General features: G+C 45.7%; 1 protein-coding gene across 2 annotated transcripts; it reads left to right on the top strand.

The window, feature by feature from the left end:
* The first annotated feature begins 371 nt into the window (after window positions 1–371).
* LPAR4 (lysophosphatidic acid receptor 4) lies at window positions 372–13,407 on the top strand. 2 transcript variants are annotated; one of them, XM_065846665.2, is made up of 2 exons: window positions 372–866; window positions 11,097–13,407. In XM_065846665.2, the coding sequence occupies exon 2, from the start codon at window positions 11,247–11,249 to the stop codon at window positions 12,291–12,293; it is 1,047 nt and encodes a 348-aa protein (XP_065702737.1). In that variant the 5' UTR covers window positions 372–866; window positions 11,097–11,246; the 3' UTR covers window positions 12,294–13,407. The 2 variants fall into 2 exon arrangements, with proteins under 2 accessions (XP_065702737.1, XP_065702739.1); XM_065846667.2 differs by lacking the exon at window positions 372–866 and adding an exon at window positions 1,443–1,837.
* The last annotated feature ends 3,787 nt before the right edge of the window (window positions 13,408–17,194 follow it).

Raw genomic sequence — 17,194 nt, 5'->3', positions numbered from 1 at the left:
AGCACACTTCTTGCCCTCAAAAGGGGGATTTCACATGCAGAGGTGTTGTTTAATCGCTCCCCACTCATACTCGCATGAGAATGGGTGTGAAAAGCAGCCCCATTACACCCCGGGGTGAGGGTTTCCAAGCAGCCAGCCTGAAAATACCCCCAAGGCATCAAGGGCCCAAGCTGATTTCTGTCTGCAAGTTTACTGGCGATACCGGTGGATTTTTGCACCCTCAGCCCCCACGCTCACCCTGACATTTGTACCCAAGTGATGGCGACAGCCGATGTCCTTGGCCACAATTTACTGAGACTGTCGCCTTTAACAGCTAAAAAAAGGGAAAACGGACCTTTGACCATTCAGAGCAGGAAACATCTGCACCTTCCCCGCTTTCAATCCAAATCCATGCTCGCGTTTTTATACCTTTTACTAAACCGGGAGCCCTCAGAGGGTGAGGTTTTGCAGGCTGGAGTTAGGTTGTTATATGAGATATTCAGGAAGTTATTTGCATCGAGTGGATAAAAGCCGGTGGCAGCTGGGGGTGCTGCACAAGCCACTCAGAGACCGCTGCTCCGGCCACCGGCCCCACAAATACCATTAGTTCCAGCTTCACAATGAGTTGTTTACTGGCTTGGGCTGCCTGTGGGAACGGCCAAGGCGAGCGGAGGAAGAGGAGAGACAAACACAATGCGAGCGAGACGCGTTAGGTGGGAGGCCGGGCTTGAAAAGCACACTCGGGATTTTCAAACCTATGGAACTGGAGAGAGCTGAAAAAGCAAGAAAAAGGGCATCGGCTGCTCCGCAGCATCAACAGGCTGAGGAAAAGAAACTGCTTGCTTCATGGAAGAGCCTCTTCCCCGGCTGAAGGGCTGATATTAAAGGTAAGAGATAAAAATGGGAAGGGTTTGGCTGGCGGCAGATCCGCTGGAAGCAGCAGCTCCCGGGGGAGCGACCCAGGCAGCAGCAGCTGCGCTTCCCTGGAGGAGCTTTAATTACATCCCGAAACGTTTGAAAGCCGACGGGTTTTCCAGCAGGAACCCGGGGCTTTCAGAGCAAACTGCTGGGGAACAGGAGTCCCGAGTGCACAATTCAGCTCTTTTGGGAGGATTTAAACAAACCGCAAACAAAAACACCCCATAGCAAAACAAAAAACAACCAATAAACCTCAAACCAAACTCCAAGCTAGAAAAAAATAAATCCATTTTCTAAATCTTTTTAGAAAGAGATGTTATTTTTCTGGCCAGCTTTACTTTGCAGCTTCCCAGCCTTACCCAGCGCTTTCCCGATTCCCAGCTCCCCCCTTCTCCTCGCTTCTTTAATTAGAAGGGAAAAACAATCAGAGCCATGCAAAGCAAAATCCGAGATTTAAAGAGCTTTTCCCCGTGTCCGCCAGCTAATTGCTCAGGAAACCCACGCTCCCCATTGTCGCCTTGTCCTTAAGCTGCTAATTCGGGATGCTGGGGCAGGGAATACAGCCCTGCGAGAGGGACCCGGGGATGGGGCGGGCTCAGCTTTAATCCCCAGCCCTGCCCAATGGAAAACGCTGCCCAGCGAGACCCCTAAAGGTCCCCCCAGCCCCTGCCCAGACACTGGGCCCATTCTCGAGTCCCCTTTTCCCAAGACGCGATGGCTGCAGCGCTGGGCAGTTTTGTTTCCTCTGCGAACAAAGGAAAGCAGAGAGCAGCCGGCGGCTGGAGGCTCCGAAGATGAAGGGCTGAACGCTTTCAAAGCCTGGCACGCAGATCTTCCGCGTGGGATTAAATGGAAGGAGAAAAGTGGGGCTGTCAGGGAGGAATTGGGCTGAAATGGGGCGGTTTGAGGTCCCGGGCTCAGCCCCGGCCGCTCTGCCGAGGTAAGTTTCTATTTCCTCCCTTTCTAACTCAGCAGAAAAGCACCCAGACCTAATGGCAGCTCTGGGTTGGAGTTGTTTTCCGAAATCTGAAGGCTCAGACATAAAACCAGGCGGGGATGGACGTTTCGGTGTTGGTTCTGCACAGGCAGGTCTCATTCCTCCGCTGGGGATGGGAGGAGAGGCAAATGTTTCTGTTTAAAGTGAGAAAGACGATCTCCAAGTTTTCAGGAAAGTAATTACAATGCGAGCTGCTCCTCCAAACTGTTGCAGGGGAAATCGTTGTAATTCACATTGTAATTCTCATTGTGTCACCACAGATGACAAGTTAAGGACTCTTCTAACCCTGTTTGTGAAAAATACCCCTTGGTTAGGTTTTTTTTTTTTGTACTTTACGTCACTACCATAAAGACTTTAACATAAGCCTGAGAAAGGGTTGTATATAAATGTGTCATAAACTTAGACTTTCCGTTTACAATGACACATGCTTTCAGCTTCATGTAATGTGAGCTCTGGCTCCTACAAACTATAATAACAATTAGGAAACAAGTTAAATATTTTATTCTGCAAAAATTGTATATCGGTTTGGCTTTCACTTATGGCTAAAATCCACACCTTTTAAGCTCAGTGGCAAAATCCCATGAGAAAGGTTCAAATACAGCTCTAAGCAGATAGAAAAACTGGTGTCAGAAGTCAAATGAGTAATGAACAACATGCTTAATCTAAAGATGCAGCTGTTTGGGAGAAATAGGATTAAACACCAAGCCCATTGAACAAGAATTTGCAAGAACAGTTTGGGTTATTTCACGACACCCCTTAAGCTCTGTTTGAGAGGAGACAATTGTGTGGTTTTGCATCACTCTCCCTTATGAACAGAACAGTGAAACCCCGAGGATGGGAAGTGCAAAGTTCACAGGTTGGTGATAAAGAGATTCCCCCCTCATTGCACTTTTCCATCTTTTTCCCTTACTTGCCTTGTGAAAACTAAAATAAAACAGGCAGGAAAGCAACCCTGGTGCACCAGGGGTTCAAAGCCTCTGGATTTTAAAAGAAAGTCCTGAAAAACATGGGAGGGAGAAGGGAGGGGAGGCTGAGCGTTCATTTCACTTTAATCCTTTGAGACTAAAACTGAGATTCCTCCTCAGCTGCAGTTTGGTCGATGAGTGAAACTGGGGGTCTTTCGAATTCTGCAGTTAGAGGAGCTCAGCTCCTACACAGACAGACAAACGGAACTAACGCCTGAATGAAACCACCCCTTTACTTTCATTCAGAGCGTGGTGATGAGACACAAAATGTGAAAAACTGTGCCTTCCGTCTTCCTGAGAAGCAGCGAGTGGAATATTCCCTGTGCCAGGGAGGATGCACAGCCGGCTGTGAGATGCTTATAGAATCACAGAATCATTTAGGTTGGAACGGACCTTCAAGATCATAGAGTCCATTGCCCTCCTCCTGCCTGTGTCCTCATGGCCGGTGCACAAGAGCAGGAATTAAGGCAATTTCACCCCAAATTTGGGCCAGATCCTGGGGACAGGGTGCATTGTAGGAGGGTGTGTTACCTCTGGAATAGACGATAAGGAAAGATCAGTACACAGTCAAATGGTTTGGGACTTAAAACCATACATATTTATGTGGATGTTTGCGATGCCGCTGCGCAGGCTGCAACTAACCCTGGTTAAAGCATATTTGGGTATCTGGGTTCTATTTACCCACGTCTGAGCGATGCTGGCCAGGGGGACCGGGATGCAGGGTGGTCCCGCATCCCCAGGGCTCCAGCCTCAGCAGGTCTTTCCAGGTCAGGCGTGCGTGCGGAGCCTCACTCCGCTCCTTCACACGTCCTCCGTAAATAAGCATCCGATTTAGGCTCAGGGACGGGGAGCCACCCCCTTTCACAAAAGGCAAATTCTCTCCTTGCAAAGAGGACCTCTTTATTCGAGAGGACAGACAGCGGCTCTGCAAAATTTCCTCTGATGCAGCATCTCCTCAGTTCGGACCCATAAAAGGGGGTGAAGATCCACACGGCTCTGGAGCCAAAGCAGCCTCAGCTGACCCCGGCTGCAAGGCAGGTTTTCTCAAGCATTTGTAATGGTTTGGTCTGGTTTTGTGGAAAAAGGAAAGTCTCTTTATCTTGGCAAGAGAAATCGAGGGACATTCATCAGTCCCTAAGCCCTGACACTAAAGGAACACACTAGCAACAGGGCAGATTGCTTTCTCTGCCCTCAGAGCATTTTGAGTACCTATTATGCCCCTAAATAGCCAGAATGAAAACCCTTCTTTCCATTTAATATTATTACCATTTTAATTTCCTGAACCTGAAGATAACACACCATCTTCTGCTCAGGTATGCGTTTGCATGATAAATGGGAATTACCATATTTAGCAGTAAAAGCAGCATCCCTTGTGCAGTGCCAAGATACCATTTCCCTTCCCTCATCTCGTTATTAGAAATCTGATTTCTAAGAAACTTCAGTACAGAACTATCCCTCAGTGACTGAGATCTGATAGTTTTGCGTTTTGAAGTGATTTTTAAATTGAATGCGTTAGCGCAGATTTCCTCTCTGTAATTCTTACTGAAAGCCAGCGTGGCTGTGTGCTGTGCTTCCTTCACATGTGTCTTTGTTATACACCATAAATACTTTTCAAGACCTTCGTGTTTTTCCACAAATGGGAGGTGACACGAAAACCTCAGCCGTATCTCCAAATCAGCAAAATGTTTTTGCTGAGAAATGTGCACCCGGGAGAACGGGGATTTGGAGGCTCCATCCCACGGGAGCCCAGCAGCCCCAGGAAGGGACCAGAGCTGCCTGAACCCCCCAGTCCACCCTAAACCTTCCCCTTCTGCCCCCAGCAGCAATTTGGGAGAACAAAGCCCTATTTTATCGACTCCCTCTGGTAAATAAATGCAGGGCATGGACCCCTCAAGGTCCTGAGCCCTGGAGCAGAGCATGGGCTGTCTTCTGCTCTGCTGATGGACCGTGCTCAGCACCCGCATGGAAACCAGCTGCACCTCCTTGCACCTCGTTTAGCTCGCTAACCCATGCAATATTAATGGATAAACAGAGGTGAAAGTTCAGCTCTCCTGCTTCAGCAAAGGGACCGGAGAGGAACCAGCCCGGAGCCACAGCGGTGGACACAGCTCAGGTGACAGGAGGGACTCTCAGACCTGAGGAAGGGCAACAAGGAGCCAAAAAGCCAAATAATCGCCAAGGAACCACTGGAAATTGTGTCAAAGCGAGCAAAGAAAGGAGGCTTTTTGGGCAGGACGCTGACTGGAAAGCGCTTTGGAACCGTAAGCAAATAAACCAGGTCCTGTTGTTGGATTCCCCAGTGGTTCAGGGAAACAGGACCTTCTTAGTTTGTAATTTTTTTTCCTTAACCACGCTTCGTAAATAAACAGAGCTACATCAAAGAGCTGCTACCTCATCACCAGCTTCTGCTTCTGAGGGAAAACAACCTGGTCAAACGGTGTAGCTGCTTTTCTTCAGGTTTTTCTTTGCATCCACATCTTCTCTTATCCAGATCTCTACTGAATCCAGCAATTTGCTATAAAGCCATCTCCATTTAATCAGAGACCTGAGGGTCAGAAAGCAGCATTCCTACAGTCCTCCATCATCAGATTCAGGTTCCTTTGCAAGCAAAGAAGTCCCTCGTACAAGAGTAAAATAACGCCAGCTTTGCTGGGAAGTTTGGGGTGATTTCTGCCATTTCTGGGCTGTGGCCCAGAGCCTCCAAAAGCAGCAGCGGATGGGAGGACCGGAGCACGTCAGGGGTTAAAGGGGTGATGTAAGTGGAGAGAGGCATTCCCAGTGAAAACAAAAAGAGAGTCGTGCCCTGAGGATCAGTGTCTGAATATGGGGCAAGTCAGTTCACTATTCTCTTCAGAGGGAAACATTTTAATTAGCTCAATACAAAACAGACACAGCGCAGAGGAACTGTGAGCAGGAAATGCTGGGGAAGTCTCGGAACAGGAGGCAACAGCAGCGCTGGCCAATAGAAAATGGAAAAAAAAGGAAAGAAAGAAGCAGAGCGCCTTTAGGATTACGTCCTATAGGTTCAGGTTTGTGCTTCCCCGCTCCACCTCAGAGAACAATTAAATCAAATGGGGGGTTGCTGCAAGTCACTTGCTGACTTCCAGGCAACAGAAAGGAGCTGTTGGACTCTCGTGTTTTGTTTAAATTCTGCTAAAGAGAACTTGGAAAACGGACGGTAAAACCTGATGGAAACCATCATCATTAACTTATGATTTCACCTTCCCACCAGGTGTGAGACCTACAGCAAATACCAGGGAATGAACATCGGGATGGTATTGCAGACCCTTGCATGATAAGTGTCCAAGCTGCGAATAAGAACATTCCTGCCTTGCCTTTTAATGCTTATCATCAGAAAATATCCCCCTTTTGCCCAGCACACGGCTAGGGATTCACTGTGACAGAACGCAGGGAAGAGTGAATGGTGCTTTGAAGCTACAGGAACCTTTGTTGGACTTCAAAGTCACCCTTCTGTCTACTCCTTTCCTACTGTTCCCAAACACATCACTTAGGATTAGTAAATGAAAGAGATTAAAGCATTTCAACTTTCCATTGCTTCATATAGTCAATAAGGCTTTGTTGACAGGGTTTCCCACTGTCTAATCCACCTTTTCTCCTGCTCCCACCCCACCGTGGAGGAAACATAGGTGAAGGTTACTGAGAAGCTACAAGAAGCTCTGGGGAGGATGGAGAGCTCGCAGCAACTGGACAAGCTGATCCATTTAAAAGCCAACCCCAAATTTTGGCAGCCCAAGGCATTTCCAGCAACACTTGCTGCTGTCAGTCCAGCTTCCCATGCGCCCACACTGGGAAAACGGCGCCGGCATCGCCATGCAACAGGGTTCGTGCCCCACCAGCCTCCAAAAGGGAGGATCTAGCAACCAGATTCCCCCAAACCCGACGCTTGTTCTTATAACTGCTTTCAGTTGATGCTCTCAAAGGTCTTTGCAAGCAAAAATAACTAGTGAAACTTCCATTGAAAGAAGAAAGTATTAGTAAGCGGAGATCCCATTGCTGAGGTTGAGCAGGAGCAGCGGGGGTTGGCGGTGAGATGGTTTTGTTGCATTTTCCATTACTGCTTTGCTTTCTTTGACTTCATATTTTGTGGTTTTCAAGCAGACGTTGGTAAGCCTTTAGAAATGATAGTTTGGTGGTGTTACAATGGCTCATGAGCTTCGCCATAGGATTTTCAGAAACGTTCACTTTTTCAGGTAGAAACAGTTTCTTGCTTATCTATTGAGTCTGTATTCAAACAGTTGCAGTATGTCTCACCTTACCTACAGTATTCATACCAGTCTAGAAGAATCCAAGTCTTATAACCTTATGCAGAATTGTCGTCTATGCAAAGATCTTAAAAAAACTCAAACTACTCCACCTGCCACCCAACAAAATATTTTTTCGAGCTTTCTACATAAATAGAGTGAAGGAGGAGGGAAATAAACCCAATAAACCGAAGAAATGAGAATCAGTGGTTGTGAAGCTGTAACCTGGGGCTCGCTGCTGGGGGTTACAGATCACACAATCCTTGTACAACTGGGGGAGGAAAAGGGGAGTGAGAACCCTCTAATGAATGTGGTTTTGTCAAGGGAAGGCATGAAGCGCATGCTGTGCCTAAGGAAATGCGTATTTGTTTCATATTTCCATATTAAAACAAGTGCTGCTGTAACCTAGAGCCATTGCTGGACAAAACCCAGAACAACAAAACCAAGCAAACAACAAAAAAAAACCCCAAAACACGAACAAAAAAACCCCAACCCAAAACCAACCCAACCCCAATATCCCCACTTCTTGATCTATGAGGTTTTTTGCCTTCTGTACCTATAAAACCTTCTTCTTTCAAGCTTTCGAGGTAACCCAAGTCCACACAGCAATAATCTAGAAGGAAATGGTTCGGGTTTGAAAGGTTTTGGTATTTGGTCTGTATCAGACCTTCCAAGAAAAGGCTTTGCAGGGTTTAGTTATTCGAATGAACGCACACACAGGATGTCCTACATCAGGCTGATAAAGTTACATTCATCTCACATCTCATCTGAGAACAAGAAAAGTCAAAGATGCAAAAATGCGTCAGTCCCAAACTTCAGAGTTTTTTGTGACCTCAATTTGATGAGCTCATGGAGAATGGGATGTGCATGGAGCAGAAAGGAGAGGCTTAATGGAATTAAAGAATCCGATTTTAAAGTGCCCTTTTTACCTGCAGTGTTTTTCCATACTAACGACCGCTTGGTCTGAGTTAAGCTGCAAGTCGGCTGTTTTGAAGATTTCTTGGGGTGCCAGGAGGAGGAAATAAAAGCACTGTAAACAGGATACTTGTGCCATAGGAAGTAACACGTAGACGTTTTCGTTTATTTTCTGTGCACGGAGGACAGGAGATCTCTACCATCCCTGCTACGAGAGAGAACACTCTCAACATCACCCCACCAACCAGGCTGTATATTGAATTGTGATACCACTTCTGACAACAGCTATTATAGAAAAACCCCCATTTTAAATAGAGGATTTAAAGTCTTGGCCTGCCTGAAATACAAAATGGTAAAGTGGCTTTCTTTATATTCACTTAACTCAGCATTTTCAAATGTATTGCTATTTTTAATATTTTCTGCAACAAGGCCATAGCCGTGGTGAACGTGGTGTACACGAGGAGCATCCTGCTGCTTTAATCCTCAGGGAAAAGGAAGGAAAGGGAATCTTACATTTGGAAAACTCCATCTGTAGGCTCATGCTGCAGAATTTAAAGCACATGGCCGAGTTTCAAAGCAACTTGTCAGCTTGTTTAAACACCTCAGTGTTCGAGAGATAAACAACGCAGGCCTATATGCTAAAGACCATAACTTAGGCAATTGCTGGCAGGCGGTTCCCATAGACTGAAACACCCAAAAACCTGATATTTGACCTTCTGTGTCAGGCAGCGTTTTGAGGAACAGCCAAAATCCAGCCTGCGTGCAGGGGTTTCCATCGACATCCATGCACATGGTTTGTACGGCTTTGACACCTAATCCCCTTCAAAGCTCCCCAGCTCGGACCAGGAGAGCCTGGCACACCTGGTGTTCACGCACTGCAGAAGGAAAGGATCCACTGCTGGGGGTTACATTTCAGTCTAAACAAAAACTGCTCCTGCTGGAGGTAACATGCAGTCTCTTTCTTTACTGGAAGAGAATTACACACCAAGAATTTAATGCATTAGGCTGAGGTTTAAGCCAGGAGGCACAGCTATTCCTGTTGGAGCTCACGTGCATTTTTGAATCCAACCAAGTTCTTGCTTAAAGGCGTTTCACCTTGGAGGCGAGACCTTTGCTTATTTAGATTACTACATACTCAAAGAACGTGCATCTTTGGGATTTTGCTACTATCCTTTTCAAAGTTTAAACGTTTGGTACCTTTTTTAAGGTTATTTCACAATAAAGTTCATCAAGGAGCATTTTACTCCCATCCACAGTCAGTTCCCTACTCTGCCATCTGTCCCCAAAGCCTGTACGGGTCACATAATTCAGTGGCTGTTTGCTGTGCTCTAGAGAAAGCTCCAGTGTGGGTTTTGGTCTCCTCTGTCATTGCCACACAAGCAACAGCAATCAGATAAGGGCACGTCTACTTCTGGTTTGAACATCTGCTAATGCAGGATTACTAGCATCACAAACGTAACTCAAAATGCAGCTAAAATGAAGGAAGAACTTACTAAATGGTGTGAAGAGCACGTACCAAAGCCACCTAGGAAAATCCCAGTAGTTCAAGGCACGCACAGCGAACACAGAACAGCAAAGCCACACAAAGCACCACTTCACTGCCCCAGCCTGCAGACAGTGCAGCCCCCACCTGCTAAGAGAGACCTAAGAGCTCCAAAACATCACCTTTTGATGATTCAAGTCATTTGAAAATCATCTTTCCAAGACTCGAGATCTGGGGATGCTCCCTTCCTACTCTTGATTTGCAAGAATCAGATCAGTTTGCATCCAGAACTGCCACGATTCCATGTTTTCTTCCCCAGTTTATTGGCCAATCCAACCTTCACCACAAGCTTGCTCTGTTATATTTTTGCTGTTGAAACTCTATTGTCAGAGAATCACTTTCTGGAAAGGATTTTACTCCTCACAAGGGTTTCACCTCTCTAAATCACTCCATAGCTGTAGCTACTGAGATGATTCTTAGATTGCAAGATTATAAGCCTTGTTTGTATTTTGTTCGCTGTACTTCACAAGGCAAAGGTCTTTCCCTTAGTTGTCCAATTCGCTGCACATTTCCAAGACATCCCAACACACGAACCCTCCTCACTCCCACAAGGGACACTCGAGGCTTTCCAACCATTTATTCTCAGAGGCCTGAAATAAATACTTAAAATAGCAATAAGAACATATCAAGACAGGCCAGAAAGCACCATTTGCCAACAAACAGCACATTTGCTTCTCTAAAGCTTGTTGAGTTGGGACAAAATCTTGTGAGTGTAGCTTATGAGATTTCTGAACCTTGACAAAGAGCAGAAAGGAAATGAAGCTGTTGCTACAACTTGGAAGAGTCCTTTCTGCAAAGCATTTTATGTTTGCAAAAAGAAGTCCTTTTGAAAGTAATACCATTTTTGCAGAAGTTTTTAAAGAAAGGAAAAAAGTGGGAAGCATAACTCTGGAAAATATTATTTAAAAAACACTTCTGAAACACAACGTTTTAGTCTTTCACTTCGAAAAACATGGGTAAGGGTGCTCCTATTTTCGAGCAGAAAAAGGCAAAGCAGTACACTGTCACTATAAGGTTTAAGGGTTTAAAATACTTCTGCATCAAAAAAAGCTGAAAACCATTTGACTTTCATTTCTGCACAGTTAAAAACAACCACCAAAACTTTCAACTTCTTTCTCCTCTCGTAACAAGTTTAGGTGAACACTTCAGGCTGTTGGATTCCATACCCGGGCAATATCGCGGGTCCATGATTTCTTTCCGAACACATCGGGCCAATTCCACCTCCAATTTTAAAGGAAAACCTTTCCAAGTGGAAAGTTGGAATTAGCGATCGCTCTCATTCTCCCAGCAGGACGAGGGGCGATGGGGGAAGGAAAGGCTAAGTACAGTAACTGCTGTGTTCAACTCCAAAAAATCCTAATAATAGGGGAATTTATAAAGACTACCTTGAAAAGCTCATTACTGGCCTTGTTTGCACATCCATTAGTTTGGAAAGGAAAGAGAACGTGTCCTCTTGTACAGCCACTTGAGCTGATAGCGGGTTGCAAGACTGACGGCATCTATTTCTCTCTCTTTAGGATGAAAGGATTCGTGCTGGAGATGTAGCAAGGTGCCGAGCAACCTTCCTGGAATGTGTTTCTTCAGGAAGAAAAGAGATCACTGCCTTATTTTATGGATGTCACTGAAGTAGACTTTGAAGTCCTTTGGAAACACATCACAGACTTGGCATGGGAAACCACAGCAACAATCATACCTGTTTAACAGATGATTCCTTTAAGTACAACTTGTACGGAGCCGTGTACAGCGTGGTCTTCATCCTCGGTTTGATCACTAACTGCGCCTCCCTCTTTGTTTTCTGCTTTCGGATGAAAATGCGAAGCGAAACAGCCATTTTCATGACAAACCTGGCTGTTTCGGATTTGCTTTTTGTGTTCACTTTGCCTTTTAAAATTTTTTACAATTTCAACAGGCACTGGCCTTTTGGAGACAGCCTGTGCAAGATCTCCGGGACGGCGTTCCTCACCAACATCTACGGGAGCATGCTGTTCCTCACCTGCATCAGCGTTGACCGTTTCCTTGCCATCGTCTACCCCTTCCGATCCCGCACCATTAGGACCAGGAGAAATTCCGCCATAGTCTGCGCTGGTGTTTGGATACTGGTCCTCAGCGGTGGAATTTCAGCTTCACTGTTCTCCACCACCAATGTTTCCAACAGCAGCACAACCTGTTTTGAAGGTTTTTCCAAACGTATCTGGAAAACCTACCTGTCCAAGATCACTATATTTATTGAAGTGGTAGGATTCATCATACCTTTGCTACTCAACCTCACGTGCTCCTCTTTAGTTCTCAGGACTCTCCGTAAACCTGCCACATTGTCGCAGATCGGGACGAACAAAGAGAAAGTGTTGAAAATGATCATTGTGCACGTGGCCATCTTTGTCGTGTGCTTTGTGCCTTACAATTCCATACTCTTCTTGTACGCTCTTGTGCGGTCCCAAGCGATAGCAAACTGCTCCTTGGAGAGGTTTGCGAGGACAATGTACCCCATCACGTTGTGCATCGCCACCATGAACTGCTGCTTTGACCCCTTCATCTACTACTTCACGTCGGAATCCTTCCAGAAGTCTTTCAACATCAAAACCCAGATCAAAATGGATTCTCTTTTCAAGACGGAGACACCTCTAACAAAGACCGCGCTACCAGCGCCGCAGGATGAAATAAGCGATCAGGCGATTACGAATGGAGGGGACCCAACATCTGAATCACATTTCTAGCGGGATGTTTACACGTGGAGTTATCCCCCGTTAACTTTTGATTAACACCATGTATGAAACAGTCATTGCAAAAGTGTACTGGTTCATATATAGCGTTAATGAAGAAAAGTTGCTGGGGGATAACTGCACAGGTGGACGCATCCTTGCACCGGGATGGGCCCACCCAATGGGTCTCCCTTTGGAGATCACGTGTAGGTAACAACGTCCATGCTGACTACAGTGGGAACAGAACAGTTCTTTAATCAGAAGATGCCAACATTTGGCAATTTTTCCCCAACAGTTGACATGGGAGCAGTTGGGAAATAGAAAATCTAATTTTCTTAGAGATATCTGCTAATATTTCATGCCTTCTGGAGATGCAGCATCATATGTCAAATCAATAACTTCACACAATATATATGTTTGCTTAAAAAGGCGTAATAAAAGCTTTTGGCTTTTCCTTATTTCACTGCAAGAGCATACATCCTGGTTTCACTAGCTACAGGCATGCTACAGTCAGTGTATGGACAAGTTTGAAGCATAAATTGTTTTGAAAGTGAGCAAAACAGTTGCTTGGTGATATAAGAGAAAAAATAATAAGAGAAAAGAATAATTAATCATGAAGTTTTGAAATAAGAAGCCTCATTTTTGTCAGATTAAGCTGCCTTTTAGTTTGTTTTAGATGCCACCTCTAGGGAAAAGTAGAAAAGCACATTATTGCTCTGTTGGTTGGGGGCTTTGATGTCTCAGGAGGGTGCTTGTGCCTATTTCTAGTGGGGCTGTGGGCTGGAAATTCAGCCGAGAGGGCCTGAAACCCCAGAGATCTGGCAAAGGCAAATCTGTTCTGTGGAAATGGGGTGTACCCGAAGAACCCCCCAGTGCTCACCTGGATACAGACAATTAGTGACAGAGCATCCCGTTAACAGGGTATTCCGTAAGTCATTGCTTGCTGGTTTTCACTATGCTGTCAACTAATGAAACGAGAAGGTCACAAAGTAACTCCAAAAGGAAAGTAGGACAGGTCAGCTGCACTCTCACTCAGTTACAGCAATGTTTTCTTGTTTTTCAATTAATTTATTACACATCCTGCATTCCCTTCTAAAGATACAGATCATATAAATACACGGGAAGTTAACTGTCTGTTTGTGGTTTATATTGGAAGCTATGCTGATATTAACAGGCTGATTCATTCTTAAGTGTAAAACATGGAATTGAGAAAACCAGTTTAACTTCAAAAAGTATGAAGTTACTACTTGTTAGGTCAGTAATCTACATTTTCCATAATACGGCATAAAGCTACTTCTAGAGCTACGTTGCCAGAAAAAAGACAGACAAAATATTAACTGACCAGGTGTTTTCCACTCAAGTATTTCTCTTAAGTCTCTCAGATCAAGCCTCATGAGATACTGTGAGCGACCCATCAAATGTGATTTACTCCTTAAAGCAATCAGAGCTTTTTAAAGTTTGAAAGGAATTTGGCTGCAAAATAACGTTATGCTTTGAAGGCACTATTTATTTAGCACTACATTCACTTTGAATAAAAAAAGCCAGTTGCTTACCAAGGCTAAGACAGATGGCAGAGATTTGATTTTGGCCCCCAAATGCCTGTCGTTTATCTAGTGCCCCAGCTTTTGGCTCTTACTGTAGAAAATTATATGACTGACTCATTATATGCAGGTATGAAAGCAGCCATGCTATTATATCCCAGCTTTAAGTTACAGCTGTATTTCCTAGAAACTCACACACAAGATTGGGCAGGGAGAATTTTGCTGTATATTAAAACCCTATAGACAGCACCGCTTTGGACTGGAAACAAAACGTGGAAATAAGGAGAGATCATTCGGATGGGCTGGTGGAACAAGACAGACATGGCAGGACGGGGGCACAGGGAACCTGTGGGTGGCTGGGGGAGCTTTACCTCCAGCAGAATCAAGGAGCTGTGTTTTAAGAAGCTCCAATATTTCCCATTTAACCCTTCGCAAAGTGAAGGCCAGTGAGGTGCCTCTTTCCATCCTGCACAGCCCTGAGCTCAACTGCTTAGATGGCTTCTAAAAAATCTGTATTTCCTTTGGCTGATGAGCCCGTTTCAACACATCCCATAAAACATATATATATATACTTCAGAGGAGCTGTTTCCACAAGTTCAGATCTAAATGTGAAGCGAGGCCAGGAGGATTTTGCAGGCGTCGATACGGGCAGGGTTTTCCGTGCAGCAAACCGTGCTTCACGCCAAGCGGAGAGGAGGGAGTTGTGAAACCATCAGACACCTCCCGGGCTCTGCAAAAACTGCTCCGCTGCCCCACCATTAACCGGCTGTTAAAACTTGTACCTAAGGAGACGAGAGCTCCAATTTAGCGATGGGAGACAGAAGGAATGAAAGTGGGAAAGCTTCATTTAAAAAGCTGAGGGTGCATTTCGAAAGCTCCTCCTATTTGCCGGAAAAATATACGGCACAAGTGCTCTTCTCTTGGCAAAAACCCCTTATTTCAGGGGGTGGACTAAATCTACCCTAGAAACCACTGTCTAGCCTTCTTAAGGAAATGTTAAAAGAGAGAGGGGAAAGAACTGTGTGTGACTGGACGACCTCCAGGCCGTACATACATAGCTCGACTGTAATCCGAGCATAATGGGTGTCTTTTTCTAAGCGAAACCAGTGCCAACGCTTACAAATTTCTGTTTGCAGTTTTATAGGGCAAGAGCTGCGGTCGATATTCTCACATAAAATGTAACGCTATCATCATGTGCCAAAATGCTAACTGAAAAGATTCATTATTTTGTAATTTAATACCTTATAAATTATATGGAGATCATATGTTGACTGACACTCGCATCTGGTAGGATGGTTTTTGACTAATCTTTGTTTCTAGGTCAGGTATACCGAGTAAACGCTCTATGGTTTGTGTATAAATAACCAATTATGCATTCAGAGGGAGGAAAAGTAATTTTTCAGATGTTGGTAAAGCCAAGGTGGGAGGAACGGTGGTGGTAGAGAAAAGGGGATTCACAGTTTTTCTGGCCGAGGTGCAGCCGAGCGTTCCCTCTGCCATCTGACAAAGGGCCATTGTCAGCAAATGGCACCGCAACTAGGAGTTCCAAAGCGAAAATCAGATTAATTGCAAGTCGTTGCCTCTATCTACCCAGAGCTGTGAGCCAGGGCCCTGCAACCCTCCCGGGTGCTGAGCAAACAGCATTAATCACGGATTTTACTGCTCCCAGCCCGCTCGCTTGTCCTGTTCCCCAGTTCTCCGTCGGTGATTCATTCACTACAAGCTCCCCACGCAACTCATCGTCCTGCTGGAAGGCTGAACCTTTGCAAGGCAAAATGAAAACCTCTCTGCCCAAACACACATTGGTCTATGCACACCCGTGATAAACACCACAGCAGGCTGGGTTTTCGTGGTAGATGCCGTGACCGGAGGAAGCAGGGCCTGGTGTGGCAGAGACTGTGAAAGCTGCTCTCACAACAGGCTTTTCTTAGCAGCACAGCAGGCTCGGCATCATTTTTGGAGGCTCTCCCTGTGGTGCTGCAGGGTTGATGGAGTGAGACTGATCACCTGTTTCCTACCCCAAAACCTGCCGTATAACCCAGAGAGGGCTTCCCTCTGCCCAACAGCTGGTGGAGGAAATGGGGACTTTTCATGCTGATCAGATTATACAGCACCTCTAGTGATCTTCTCGAAGATCAGTGTCCCTAGAGAGCTCCCCAGTAACACTCCACGTCATTCCCAGTGGGCGAATTTGCTGTAAACCAGCAAATTACCATCTCAGAAATGCTGCCTCAAAAGATGGACAACAAGACACACCAGCAGTTCCCGTGAACGTGTGTCTGCACAGCTCTTTGTTTGCAGAACGCAAAACCAGGAGGTGTGAGGGAGCCATTTCTACAGGGAGCCGTGGAGGTGCTCAAATTATCACTGTCCTGGGCTGCAAAGTCCAAGTGCAACAGGCAGAGGCGCGTGGGCTGGAAGCAGCTCCGTGCACGTCCCCAGCACCACTCAGCAAAGGTGACCGTCCTGCAGAAAGGGTCATGAAAGCCACCCCATCCTTCTTTTTTGGTACAGGACAGCCTTAGTCAGGCTTGGGTCTCACTGCGCCTGCCCAAACGTGACTCTAAGCACAGAATAACCCCCAAAGCTTTGCTGTGTCTGAAAGGGCAGACTGCAAGTAGTTCTCTGGGTAGGATTTCAGAACAGAAACAAAACAGCTCTCATTTCAGTAAGCGGATTGTGCTGCTCAGCATTATTTAAGAAAGAGGCCGAGTTATTCTTCATAAGATTCAAAGTCCAAGCCCTGTTTCCCCCGCTAATGCTGGAAAACTGTGATTTTAGCTTCTGAACGCAGACCTCGGGTTGAGCCCTGAGCGTCCTGCTGGGGCACGAGCTGTGACACCAACACACTCCGGGGGACTCAAATCACCATGCTGTGCTATGGAGATGCCTCCTTTAGAAAATTAAGTTTGTGGGAGATTCAAGACGATGCACTCAAGGAGCCTAGAAATGGAGGAACATCTGCTCCAAACGCCTTTTTGACTTCCCGCAGCAGGGGTTGGTCAAAGATCCTTTTCTCTAGGTACCAATTCCAGCTGCTGGAATCTTCTCCCTTCTGGGTGTGTTCTGTCAATATCTGGGTATATTAGTAAGGGCTCATTTTTCTCTGGAAACCATCGCTTTAATGTTTAACACTGCTGGCTTTTCTTGGCTTTAATTCTTATATATAACTCCCATGCAACACCAACAGGACACTCCACTCACACCTAAAACACTGGGCAAGCAAGGAGTTGGGTGGATCCTCTCTAGAATCACTGAGCATGTGTTTTCCCAGAAAACTTCACTGTCCAGTATCTAAAAACCCCTGTGCTAGCTTTTCTCTGCTTGGGGGATTTGACTAATGTAAATATCGCAAAGAACTTCACAATGCACATG

The sequence above is a fragment of the Patagioenas fasciata genome, chromosome 11 (assembly GCF_037038585.1).
Source record: "Patagioenas fasciata isolate bPatFas1 chromosome 11, bPatFas1.hap1, whole genome shotgun sequence".
NCBI lineage: Eukaryota > Metazoa > Chordata > Aves > Columbiformes > Columbidae > Patagioenas > Patagioenas fasciata.
The sequence above is the reverse complement of the archived record's forward strand: the minus strand, read 5'-3'. Positions and strand labels throughout refer to the sequence as shown.

What these genes read in the sequence shown, in the direction of transcription:
- LPAR4 (XM_065846665.2), top strand. Translation starts at nt 11,247, where the DNA reads ATGGGAAACCACAGCAACAATCATACCTGTTTAACAGATGATTCCTTT.